Source organism: Amblyomma americanum, chromosome 1, assembly GCF_052857255.1.
Source record: "Amblyomma americanum isolate KBUSLIRL-KWMA chromosome 1, ASM5285725v1, whole genome shotgun sequence".
Classification (NCBI taxonomy): domain Eukaryota; kingdom Metazoa; phylum Arthropoda; class Arachnida; order Ixodida; family Ixodidae; genus Amblyomma; species Amblyomma americanum.
Genome location: NC_135497.1, coordinates 435,571,460 through 435,584,895, shown reverse-complemented (window position 1 = coordinate 435,584,895; position 13,436 = coordinate 435,571,460). Strand labels below are relative to the sequence as shown.

At 44.1% G+C, this 13,436-nt stretch overlaps 1 protein-coding gene across 2 annotated transcripts; it reads right to left on the bottom strand.

Annotated features, from left to right (window-relative positions):
• Window positions 1-3,351: 3,351 nt before the first annotated feature.
• LOC144103962 (uncharacterized) lies at window positions 3,352-7,976 on the bottom strand. Of its 2 annotated transcripts, XR_013308390.1 has the most exons (7): window positions 7,810-7,976; window positions 7,592-7,675; window positions 7,312-7,443; window positions 6,147-6,203; window positions 5,688-5,884; window positions 5,452-5,617; window positions 3,352-3,482 (listed from the first exon to the last, which is right to left on the bottom strand). XR_013308390.1 is itself a non-coding variant. In XM_077636712.1 (6 exons), the coding sequence occupies exons 1-6, from the start codon at window positions 7,814-7,816 to the stop codon at window positions 3,474-3,476; spliced, it is 486 nt and encodes a 161-aa protein (XP_077492838.1). In that variant the 5' UTR covers window positions 7,817-7,976; the 3' UTR covers window positions 3,370-3,473. The 2 variants fall into 2 exon arrangements, 1 of the variants encoding a protein (XP_077492838.1); XM_077636712.1 differs by lacking the exon at window positions 5,452-5,617 and having other exon boundaries at window positions 3,370-3,482.
• Window positions 7,977-13,436: the final 5,460 nt, after the last annotated feature.

The following is a 13,436-nucleotide window of genomic DNA, read 5'->3' as shown; positions in this document are numbered from 1 at the left end:
TTCGGCATGGTGCAGCTCTATAGCTTGGTGCCCAGGCACCTCCAACGAAGTAGTTGAGCATGGTTGACGGGCCTTTTTTGCTCCACTGTTGGAAAAAAAACCATCAGAACAGTGAAAATTGTTAGCTGTAAACGAAGGAGCGCTCGAGCTTGCAGAAATTGCATAAAAAAAATTATGGGTGAAGATAGCCTCGGCAAAGTATCAGGACGTGTAAATTTTGTATTTTCACGGTCAATAAAAATTATAAGTGCATACTAACCTGACAGCTGCACAAATGGGTTGGCAAATGAATTTGGTGAAAACATTATTTAATTTCATCACAATATGTGAAGTTTCAGAAAGCAGAAAGCAGCCCCTGCCCCTGCTGGCCCATAATGAAGACAATCGACTTCTGCTTCTGTAACCTTCTCGGCTTGTATTTCGACGTATATCGTTCGAGTATCATGTAAACACTATGGTTGACATCTGAGCAGAATGCCTACGTAAGCGACTGCTTCCGAGACACCGGCTCGGGAACGAGTTTATGGTATCCGCTAGGTCTCATGAATACACAAACGAAAAAGAAAGGTCATGCAGCACGCGTACTTTCGCGAGTGTCACCTATCTCACCCCGCACTTACACAATCTAGGCTTTGACTTCCGCCACCTCCGCTTTCTTAACTTTCTCTGTAGGCTCCGTAGGGTTAGCATTTCGGATTTAGCGTTAGCACAGGCGAACTCACGCCACCGAGAGAGGTAACCGACACGATCGACCGCGCAAAAGATTTGTCGGACTACTTCGGGGAAAATGCATTGTGAACGCTCTATCCATACACAATACCGAATCTCATCGAAAGCATATTTATCTTTTAGTTTCACATATTCCTCGGTGTATCCCGTCCTTCGAAAGATGCCTAGCCCATACCCCCTGTGCTGACACGTTTGCGGTTTTGCAGTGAGCACCTAGTGCTAATTTCCAAAAGCTCTCTGATTTATTTCTTATCTCGACTGAACTTCTGTACTTAGGCAGAAAACCGCATTGCCGAAAATAAGCCCTGGTACCATTATTTACTTCCAAATGCCTCTGAGTACTTCATATTTCATTATCCCGGCGTCTCTTCGGTCTTTTGTTTTAAGAGACTGTTCGTGTTTTTCCATGTGTATCAGTACTTCCTTCACCCATAACCCGAGATATTTGTACTCTGCCGCCCTGGGTATTTTCCGGCCGTGCACTGTAAGCAGCCTGACATATTTGCTCTAGAACTGAAGCCAAAACGTCTCCTAGGTTTCCACAACAACTCACCAGAGCTTTCAAATCTTCCTGGCTATCTGCTAGCAGCCCAATATCGTCCGCGTGCATTAAACCGGGGAGCCTCGGCTCTGTAACCTTCCCGCCTAATCTGTACGACAGACTATAGCCTAAATTACTTTCTTGTAGCCTTCTTTCTATATTTATCATATAAAGAATGAATAGCAGCGATGATACAGAGGAAAACCTTGCCTTAATCATTTGCGAACCTCGAGAGTTTTCGTACTTCTTATCCCTTCCCATATAATTTCAACTTTATTATCTTCGTATAGTTCCTTTAGGTAATCAGTTATCTCATGACCGATGCCTTCTTTTATTACGTTGCACAGGAGTTCCCTGTCAACAGCTGGCGTTCACTGCTGCCAATGCCACCTCGATGCTCTCGGTCAGGACACTACAGTATGTTCTAGACACTGTACCACGGTGTAAGAATATGAAAACTGTGCCAACGGCGCCTCTTGTCCAGCGCTCTGAATGGTGCGGAGTAAGTCTCGCAGTTTTTCTGTCTGCCGACAGATGGCGACGTTGATAAAGGGTGCTCTGGCCTTTTGGATTGTTGTCATCTGCTTGAGGTCAACGCGTCGTTGAACATAACTTGCGCTCAGCGCAGACTTCAGTGCTGTCTGTAGTCGTGTGCTTGGCTAACATATACGACTGCCGTTTCATTATGGGTGGGTGTGATACTTAAGCCGGGGCTTTGGTGCCTTGATGGTGGACCGAAAGTGCTTAGCTCCATGATGCACGACAGGTTACAAGTGTAAAAAAAACGTTTCGCTCTTTTCTCCAATGAAGGTTTAAGAACCGCTGAAAGTGAGGTGACCAACGGCCCTTTTCCAAGCATTTCACGCCAGAAGAGCAGGGAACCAGGCCAGGGAAAACTTATACCCATTAGAAAGCATGTGGGTACCCAGCTGCATTGGGGTCGAGCCCAGCACCTCCTGAATGCGAGGCGAATGCTATGCCATAAGGCAGCGCCTCCTCTATTTTTACAATGCCAGCCGAATCGCCCGCTTCGCAATGGGAGCCGCGGGTACGCCTCACCAGTTAGTTGCCGCGCTGCGGCGCTACCCAGATGGTTGGACTGCTTGCGTCATGCTTAGGTATAGGCGCGCGCTGTTGGCATTCTGGTTATCGCTCTTCCCCTCTCCTACCCCATGCGTCTGTCAGATTCTGGCTTCGTACCACTTCTTGTGTAGCTCTCGTTTCATCCGCGGCGCGGCGCTTCTTCCAGCGCCAGCGGCTGGAGCTTTGCTCGCTGTTCGCAGAGGCGGGCTGAGGCGTTCGCGCCGCTGATCACTTGACGATTGCGGCTGGCATATTTGAGGCGCTGCTTGGAGTGTTTGCGCCACTTATTAATACGAAAGCAACAATAGGCTCATGACTACAGGGCTGATTTGGTCCAAATCTATGTCCAACCTAATGTCACTACGGCCAACACGATGGTGACCTCCAAATTTGACCTCACCACCCCCGAAATATGAATTCGACAGATTTAGACCAAAATCGATTTTCAACCTATTTTCACAACGACGAACACGATAGTGACCTACAAATTTGGCCTCGACCACTCCAAAATTTGCCCCCAACCTCGAAATGTGACCTAGAAGCAGACATCCCAACTGAAAAAACGACCTCGGCCCTATGTTGGGCCAAAGTCGATAGCCAGCCTGGCCGACCTTGGCCCTAGCTTGGCAAACTAGGTTGGGCCGAGGTCGGGATTGGTGATTTGCCTTACACCGGCTGACCTTTGGCTGCCAACATAGGGCCGATGCCATATGCCGACCTTGCAGTCGCCAGCCAGTGCCCTGCTATATTGTGAATCTATGACAAATCGTGGTTACCTTATCTATATGACATTTGAAAACTAAGTTTTGGCCATGAGGAATTCGACCTGTATGCACAGGCATCTTGAGGAGAAACACACAATGAAGACGAACTTACAGCAATTATTAATGTCTTCCTTTATGCAGACATCAGCATACAAGCAGTTCCACTCGCTGTAAACGCACGCCTACTGTGCAATCTACAAAAAAATAGTGTTATTCTTCTGTGTTCACTGCCTCCCTTGCTCGAGTCGGCTGGCGCCTCTGGCTCCGGCCACCTTCACGATCTTGCGCTCCAATAAGCCAGCGCTTTATGACAGCGCTGCTATTCTTCAGGGATGCTTGGTCAGGGTAGTGTGCTCTCAGGCAGGCTACGATAAAAGAAGAGAGCAAAAACAAATGCCTCCACTTCAGAAAGGCTCAAACCAGCTCAGCTGTGATAATCCTACCAAATACTCCAGTGCTTTGTAGTCCAGACTCGGATATAACAGTAGTCAGCACTATATTCTATTACCATTGCAATGTTTACTTTGAATCCATCATAACATGTAGCAATGAGGGCAAAATGCAATAAACTAGAATATCTGTCCTTTGTACAATGCATCCATTATATATTTGTAGGCAGTCTTCAATGTCTTCACAATAGCATTATAAATGTTTTAGCCAAAATCCCGGCATTATATACTGAAAATTTGACATTGTGTGTACCGTTATAAATAGCACTAAATAATTGCCAGCAGTATTAGAAATTCAATTTTTTTTACAACTGCATGACACCTGATGCAGCATACAGTAGCAATTGTTTTAACAAGTTGCTTCAATGAGGTAATCTAAACCGGCCATAAAACAACCACACTGCCACCAACATGCAAATTGACCCTTAAATACTGGTAAATCTTTTACAACCTGCATTTTGTTAGGTCCATGTCACAGAAGTGCCAAAATAAAGAATGAATATGAAATTTTTTCATGACAAAGTACACTGAATAGAGTAGAATTTCGAAGCAGTTCAAATTTTTTTCCTAGAAAAACATTGCGGGGTTTAATGTCCCGGAAGCAACACATGGACTATGAGGGACACCTTAGTGGAAGGCTGCAGAGTAATCTAGACCACCTGGGTAACGCATGCTGAAATCGCACAGCACACGAGCACTTTTTCATTTCGCCTCGATCATAAAGCCACCAGCGCGGCTTGGATCGAACCCGCGGCACTGAGATCAGCAGCTGAATGCCAAAGCCACTGAGCCACCACGGTGAGCAAAAAACAAAAACTTTCCTTCGCAATGCCACATCCCCACAACATAGATGGGCATCGTCAATCGGCTAGTCACATTCTAATTACTGCATGAGACCTACAAATTTACTAAAACCATAATTAATGTCGACACCTATTGCACCAACATTCCTAAAGTTCCTGGGAGAACTGAAACACTGAAACAGGAATTTAGTGCGCCACGGTATTATTTTGGAATAAGCCACCAGTTAAATTTTTCTTTTGCACTTTTCAAGCAAAATAAATCTAACAAGGTGAATAATGCAAACACCATACTAGCAATCAAAAATTCCGTATGTGTGCGAGCCAAGCTCTTCAGCTACCTCGTCCTTTTTTAGTACTCATCTAAAAGGCCCGCAGCGGTGGCCAAGTGGTTGAGCATCCGCCTCGCATGTGGGAGGTGCGGGGCTCGATCCCCAGCGCCGCCGGGTACCCACCGGTGATACAATGGGTACAAGCTTTCCCGTGGACTGGTGCTTGGCTTATTTAGGGTGAAATGCTTGGGAAATGGGTCTTCGACCCCACCTTGAGAATTTGATAATACCTTGTGCCATGGCGCTCTTTGGCCATAGATGCCCTTGCGCCATAAAAATCCATAATCATCATCACTCATCTAAAAGCAAATAAACTATGTTTGCACCTTTCCACTGCCCATGCAACCAGCATAAAAATCTCCAAGCTAAGCCTGTGGCCTGTTTGGGTCACTTAAAAGTAAATTCATACATTTCACTATGTTTGCAATGTCATATACGCTGCATAGAAAAAAACCTGCTGCATAAATAAAAAACAGCAAACAACAGAAGTTTGTAAAGGAAAGAATATTCAAAATGGTAGATTCATTTTCTGTAATGACAAAGTTGTCAGAAAATTACTATATACCTTCGTATGGATAGAATGAGATACCTTCTGCAAAAGCGACTCAGGCTATGAGGAACGCCGTAGCGGAGGGCTCTGGGAATTTCCACCATTTGGGAAAATGTGTTCTACTCATGAATATATAGCTGATAAAATGACCAGCCTGTTTAGCACAGCATGACAATTCTTCACCAGTGTAATCAATAACTTACCCAGGATCATGTTATTAATGTTCTTCAGCTCGGCAAATGCGTGCTTGCAGCCGTGACACCCTTTCCAACTGAATCGCAGTGATGCTGCTTTGCTCATCAAGTTTCACATCAAAATTCGAACAGTGTCTTTAAAATCCGTGCCGCCAAATTTTGAGCAGTAGTTTGTCTGCAGGTGCATCATACCAAACATTAAAGAAAAGCTGAGGAAGAGTTTAAACAACAAAAATTAGACTTACTAGTGCTTCCATGTTTCCTTCTGAGGAAAGATACTCTTCAATTGCTTGGACATCTGCCACTGTTGACGCAGGTAGCTTTGGGCAATCTTGGGGCAAAACTAAAGCTGCTGTTGCTTTGCTTGCAGCTAGCAGTGACCTCAAGCTCTTCAGCTCGATGAATATTTTCATCTGGTTGTCAAAAACTTTCTTTTCGAAGGCTAGAAGCAAAATAAGGGCAACTTTGAGGTAAGATCCATAAAAAGAATTTGACTTCTCCTAAGTAGAAAGCAGAGCATCAGCACTCTATGCACTACAGTCGAGTATTTAGAACTTCAAACTTATATATCTTATTCCTCTTTACAGGCCGATATAACTGGTACATCAACATCTGAAGCATTGTCAAATGCACAGTGCACCATATATTGTTTGGACAGCAAATAAACTGGTACTAAAGAAAAAAAGCTGTAGACGCACTCATACCAGTGAACCATGCAGGCAGGCTACCAGCCTCTTTCGGGGCACTTGTGTTTGCAGGAGCTGTGACAAACAAAAAAATATGGTACGTATTTTTATACTCATTTCCCGTAAGGAGCATCTGATACCTATGCTATAAGAATTAACAGCCGTGCTGTTACACAGCATTAAGTTGAAATGTTATCAAAGTCGAAAGAGCACCACACAAACATTCTACAGTTTCAAATGTCTTCGAAATGCCAGTTTGTGTGCCCCTGTGCACGGTGTCTTCAAGCTATAATTTGTAAAACTAATACTTACAACTGAATACTTACTTCTAAGTGAATAAATGTGAGCTGACCCCACACGAAATGCCTTTTTTATTTACATTCAGGAATGCAGCTACTCAATGTGGTGCCTTGGTGGTGTGGTTTGGCCTTTACCAGCTTAGTTTTGAAGTCCATGTTCATAAACAGCACAACACATAAAGAGAGTGAAATGACACCATGTAAACATACACAACAAAAATATGTCACACGATAAAAGAAAAGCACTCAGCCCACAGCAAGGCTTTTAGATATAAGTTGCATCCAGTAAACATAAGCCCCCAATTCTATGCAGCACATTTTGTTACTCATAACTATGTATTTTCGCGGAGTCCACCCTCATATGCTTCAAACATTCAACTAAGGTTATAAAAACTAAATTAGGCAGCAGCAGCGTCACTGTACTATGCCAGATGTTGAAGCTTTCGACTGCCTCTGGAAACCATCATGGAGCATTGTACAGTTTACACAAGTCAATGGTATTCGGAATTTTTTGTGTTATTCGACTCATTTCAAGGTGTGTGCGGCACAAGATAGCATAATAAATTTATAAAATTGAAAGCCATGGTTGTTAAAAACGCAGCAGATATCACACCTGCTTCACAGTCAGAGCTATTGCTGTCCTGACCCCACGAGAATGTGGTGGCTTTGTCCTGAAGACCTGAAATTTCATTGCAGAAACGTACAATTTTTAGATGTAGATGTTTCAGTCGTAAGCAGAATACATTGCTGAATCTAAGACTAAGCGAAAGAGAAATTAGTAGGTTACTGACAGTAATGCAAATCACTACTAAATGATGTACAGCCAGCTTCAAATGAACTACAGACAAAATGAAACACTAAAATATATAGTGATAACTCCATACCAGCACCATGCTTGGCAAATCTTTCTGATAGGCGAGACATTCCTGGAAGTTGTTTCATGTGCCTGTTGAATGTCGTAGGTGACTTAGAAAGCACCCTTGGAACTTGTCTTTCCCTTGCAGCCACGAAGCCATCTATAAGGTTTTCAGAGACATATTTTGTTGCACTATTCTCTTCGATTTTTGATTCAATGAAGCAGTTTTAGGTCAATATAGACTAAACGATATGATGATGCCTAATTGCTTTCACATAAATATATGGCTGCACACAGCAGTGTTATACCTCGAATGTGGCCTTGCTCTGAAGAGTTGCGTCTGATGGGAATATGCTCTTGGACGTCTTGGCTCATGCCAGACCCTTTCCCTCCTACATGAAAGAAATATTGCAACCAAACAAAATAACTGCCCCACAGAAGAAAAATCATGTATTCAGCAATAGTGCAATTAGGAACATTAACAAACAAGTCACAAGAAATGAGCGAAAATGCAACTAGCACTCACTTTTCATCACAGTGCCTGGTGACCGAACCTCGAGGATGTCATCACTTTCACTGTCCGAAAGGAGCACTGCCTTTCGTTTTCTCCGGCGCTTTTTTCAACAACTGAGCCTTCTGAGTCCAAGTGTGATGTCATAAGGGCATGCGGAAGAAACTCTTTGGCGCGCTCATATGTGCCTGGGTCAAGAAACAGTTTTAGAGCACCCGTGAGAAATATTTCAAATTTTACCAACTGCATATAAACAATATTTAATAAGCACCTTTGTGCAGTGTGTGGCGACTACATACATAGAGTCCTTGTTATGTTGCATCATCTTTAAAGGAGCACTGTTGCTGAACACATTCTTCCTAACCTTACACCAAAGAATAAAAATTGCAGTACTGAAACGATATATGTCCACTACAGAAGAGCAGACATAGACAGCCTTGTGCTATGTTATCACTATAAAAATGAAACAAAATGGTGCTCACTTTTAGTTGCAAGAATTCTTGCCTTGTAACCTTCCCAGTCGTCCTGTAGAGGCACTGCTAATAAGATCATGCGGTCAGCTTCATTTTTTGCTGTTGTTGGTGGCCAATAGCAAGTTGCACCAGCAGCTTCCATTCTCACCCAGCTTTCAGGCACCACATATGTGCTACCTTCGTCAGTGAACTCCACAATGTGAAACCTGCAGGGAGAAGTATCATAATAGGTGTGAACAAGACATGGCACATAAAACAAACACAAAATGAGAGATAGACAAGGTAGTGTGGCACAGGAGCCAAATGCGCTTCTAAGAGCTACAGAGCGAAGCAAAGCTACTTCACAACCTGATGCTGGGGTTTTCAGAAATCAGCATCAAATGCAAGCAAGGGTATATGTACTCACATGCTTCACCCAAGGGCAGTGTAGTGACTGTCGCTTTGACATAGAAAGTGAAACACCCTTGACTCCAGTTTAAGAGTTAGAAGCAAGAGCTTCACAAGAACCGATTCTGTGTGCATGCATCAACACAGCATGCATATAAAACGCTGCAACATGCTGGCATGAAATGATTGTTGTGCTTACGTTTTAGAAAAATGTCTGAGCAGGTGTTTCGTAGGCAATAAAAAACACACGGAGCTGAAACTTGAAAACTCCAGATGCCACAGCCGCAAACACTTCACAATTCAGCAGTTTTTCATTCTCACGTCACAACTTCACAATCACCAGCACTTCACATCAACAGCTTTGGGTTCGCAGCTACATATACAGTGCACTGACATGATCATGATGCATTAGTAAAAGCACAGTGGCTTTTAAAAGCCACAAAAGCACCTACAACTGGAGTATGAAAAAAATCAGAAGAGGGAAAACAGCGAAAAATCCTTTTCTTTTAAAGTCAAAAGCTGTCCTTTGCAGACGATCTCAGACAATAACGATATTTGAAATGCCTGGGCAACATGAAAAGAAGTCAGAAGAGGTGAAAGAGTTTGAAAAAACGTCCTTTCCCTTGAACGGCAAAAGCTGTTCTTTGCAGACGACGTCAGAAAATAAAAATACTTCAAGATTGCAGCCACGAGACGAAACTTTAAAGACTGACAGTAGCGATGACCTACAGGGGCGGGTGTAGAAGTCTCCTTCGTTCTTGCACAGCTTAGCAACAATGAGTATCTCGGACCCAGAAAAAAAGAAAATTGCTGGCAAGAACAATCCTTTTTCCACTAAGTAAGAGGCAATTGTCAGGCTGTTTTGTTCTTATAACGCTCTCTCTCCACGTCACTTTTCGGTACTGCTTCAGGGCAGGGTACGACAAAGCAGGACCACTGGAATGACAAGAAGAGTGAAGGACTTCATACGCAGAAAATTCAGCACTGGATCTATTTCCAACAACTGAGCAGGCTTGTTCTTTCATGATTCTGTTGTGCAGCTGCTCCAAAGGCTTCTTCCCACACCTCACATGAGCCTTGAGATCTTTCAAGTAGTTCTCAAAAGCAAAACAACTAAAGTTATCCAGGCAGCCATGCTGCCGGCAGTCATTGGCCAAGTGAATGAGACCATGTACATTGTAAATTAAGGACTCTTTCCCATAAATTGACTTGCACTTGCTTACAAAACTGCGCAGCAACTGATCAGCATAGTCTATGAAACAGTTCATTGATGAACAAGAAAGAATTGCAATGCCAACATGTAACTGTAGAAAATGCTCATACATAGCCCTCGGCAAAATTTTCTTTGCAACAACAGGACCTGAATACAGCAAGAACTGTCTGAACACTGTAGCCTTCCATCGCTCAAATATGTCAACTGCTCGGGGTTTTCGTGCAAAATCACTGGTTATGTGCTGTCGCATTGTAGCCGAATGTCCCGATAATGGCATAACTGAGAAGTGTGCCAGCCGCACCTTTAGTGGACCTCTCAACCAGTAACCAATAAGCTTTCGCACAACACCGAGGCACACCAAATGCATGTAGTCTAGTGCAAATCTTGTCACCATCGGGATAGCAATTGATGTCAATGGAGAAATGCCTTTGTGATGCTCCGCCTGAGTTTGATCAGCAAATGACTGATCGGTGCGCAGTGGGCTGTCCATGCTCTGGTAAGTAATGCGCCCAAGATAGAGACCCTTAGTGCAGCACTTGTCACATCCATAGTAGCCAGAAACTAATTTTGTTGCTTTCACAAAGGCCTTCGCTGGTGCATCACAAAGAATGGCTCTTAGTACCACCTTATAAGCTATGGTTTGTGTAGAATACCATTTGACAGCAGAGCGCCCATTTCTTCAATGAATGCTTTGAGGTACTCATCCAGACAAGTCGGTTTCGATGTGCCGAAAAAGATCCCCACAGGAAAAATAATATCAGATTGCTTGCTGCGAGGGTGGTGAACCTGCACAAGTATGGGCCATACTTGTGTACAACTGCTCTTAAACAGAGGCAGGCCATCAATGTTGACTGATATTGAGAGAACATTACTTGGAGCCGAATTCCACATGTCTAATGCACGCAATAAGCCGCTCTGAAGGCCAAAATGAACGTACTCACCACTGCCGAGTTGTTCAAGTGGTACGCTTTGTCGTGTGGACACTAGAGCAGACTGTGTCTTAGGAAGATCAGTGAACTGCGGCCTAAGAATGTCAAGCAGTGAATTAACTGCCGCTCTCTTTATATGATGCTTCACAGCCCAAGCCCTCAACTGGCTCCTTATCCCCTCTGGACACTTGGCATTGTCGGGAACATCAACCAAGTCATGTTCATCAGGCTTCACGGGACCAGCGTTTTGACTGTGCAAGTCACTTCCATCTGACTCAGCTTGATCTGCACTTGAACACTGTGCCTCAGCTGCCATGACAGAGGATTCAAAAGTATTCACTGCTGCATATGCTTGCCCTAAGCTGTCTTCCAGCGGCGCAAATCTATCGTTTCCAACGCCTGCTAAACGTGATGGATTGTCGGATTGCAAATGGGGCAATGTCTCAGAGCATGCTACCGCCTCTGCGTCTTCTGCGACTTGCTGCAAACACCGCACGCTGCCCGTCTTCGCCAGATAAAGCTCTCGGCGACGTTTTGCCCTCAAGAACCGCTCCATGATGATCGAGGTCTTACCTTCCGACGTATAGATCAGGTGGCACTGTTGTCATAGTGAAAGGCCAAGACACTGGACTGAAGGAACAATTTAAACAATTGAAGGACTATGCCAGCTACGCCGCTCCAGCGTAATACGGAACTATAGAGCATCGGAGTTGAAAAAACGCGGTAAGAGTATCACGCCGCAGATTCAGTCATTGTGAGTGACACCGCACTTTCGTAAATGTGGTGTCCGAAATATGTTCGTAAGGAACAAAAAAAAAAAGGTGTTATTTTATTCTTTGCTCTAAAATTATTGAAGTCGAAATTTACATTACTTCACTGCGTCCACATGAAAAAAAATTACTTGCCAGTTTCAATCAAATACCGAAACCGAAACTTCCGAAACTTTTGAGTTTCGGTTTCGTTTATTATTAGAATCACGGAACTTTTTTTCTATCTCTCGATGCAAAGTACTGCACTCGTCCAACAATTAATTAAATGCTCAGCATTAAAAAATATAGATGCCGCCGCATTGCACCTGCATATTGCTTATAAATATACATTTCACCAATTGATAAATTAGGCTCGATCACTAGTCATGCGCGCACACTGTATATGTAAAAATAAAAATGTTTGGGATAATATGAAACGTCGATCGAGCTTCTCGATCGTCCGCATTTTCCGCGCGGCTACTGCGTGCGTCTTGTGGCTGGATGAACACTGGCCAAGCATGTGGGTAGCCAACCATGGCCCTACGGTGGTCCCCGTTTGGTTGCCCGAGCATTGGGTACCGACTAATTCCCTATCATTTGGCGGTCGTTGGCTGAACGTTTTTGGCCAACTATTAACCAGCGCAATTGGCAGCCAACCACGGCCCGGCTTGGGGCCGCCATTTGTTGGCCGAGGATACCGGCTGCCGAGCGCTGTCCAATTGCTTACCGATGGTCGGCCGTCGGCCAATTTCACTTGGGATTCACCCAGCTGATTACGTTACATTCAAGTAAAGATATTAGGGAATTCATAAACAATTGCGCACTCTTTAATCAACATCTCCACCACACATCAGCGACACAAGCAGCAACACCGCGCAAAAGGTTTTCGCCTCACCGCACTTTCGGTCAACAAAGTGCCCCCCCCCCCCTGGATTTTGCTGTTCCTTGCAGACGAATAAAGCGTTGCAAGCTGCTACTTTACTTCGTTTCGTGGCCGCATTGTTAAAGAAAATTGTTTTGTGCGGGTAAATGATGTGGTCCGCGAAGCTGACAAACTGTTGTCATCGTAGCAGCAGTAAAATGGCACCATTTAATTATGTGCCTTACGTCTGCTGCTTTCAGTTTTGCGTGAAGTCTGGGAGTTTTTAAGCTTATCTATGTGGAGCTGAAGAAATCACGGCATAGAATCTATAAAAGAAGGTGGTGTTTACGTACGTTTATTTACATATATTTACAACTATATACAGTAATAACACATACAAGACTTTGCATGTGTCTGATGCTATATAAATTACAACTCTTTGCATCTACAGCCATTTACACTTACAGAATTTCTGTCTATTAACTTTCATTTACAGTCAAAGGAAATTTTCAGTCTAGGACCACCACTTTCGTACACGGGAGCAGGACGAAGCACCTCGTACGCGAGCGAATCGCAATAGCGAACGAAACAAAACTCACGTAACGCCCGGATAGAGTCGCAGCTATCTCTCTGTACTGGGCTAGCTCCATCATCTAGCTCCTTTATATATGGCTGGCCGGACTCATCAATAAAAGTGATGCCACCTTTACCAACATCCATGCACCCTCAACATCACATATAGTCACAGTTTGAGCACTTTGCGTGAGAGTGGCTTTTTCGCGTATTATTTGGCGGCAGACTTCTGGTCCGTATTATCAAGGGCATGGTTGCTAAGGAGGGGCCTAATAAACTTCGTGCACAAAAGATCTAAAAACATTCTTCTGTGAGCAAGGCCTTCGTTGTCACAAACCAGCACAGGAGCCTTCATCAAAACTTTAACGGCGTGTTCGACGCTCATTCTGAGTGGCTTGGTAATGGCCTTTCTGTGTTGCAGCACAACGTCCACAAAGGCCTTAAGCGCCATCAACA

Bases quoted from the DNA above. Each gene is read 5' to 3' on its own strand.
- LOC144103962 (XM_077636712.1), bottom strand. The intron at 6,204-7,311 runs GTATGGAGTTAT...TGTTTGTCACAG, and splicing joins ATTTGCCAAGCATGGTGCTG to CTCCTGCAAACACAAGTGCC. The intron at 5,885-6,146 runs GTATGAGTGCGT...TTTTGCTTCTAG, and splicing joins CCTGCCTGCATGGTTCACTG to CCTTCGAAAAGAAAGTTTTT.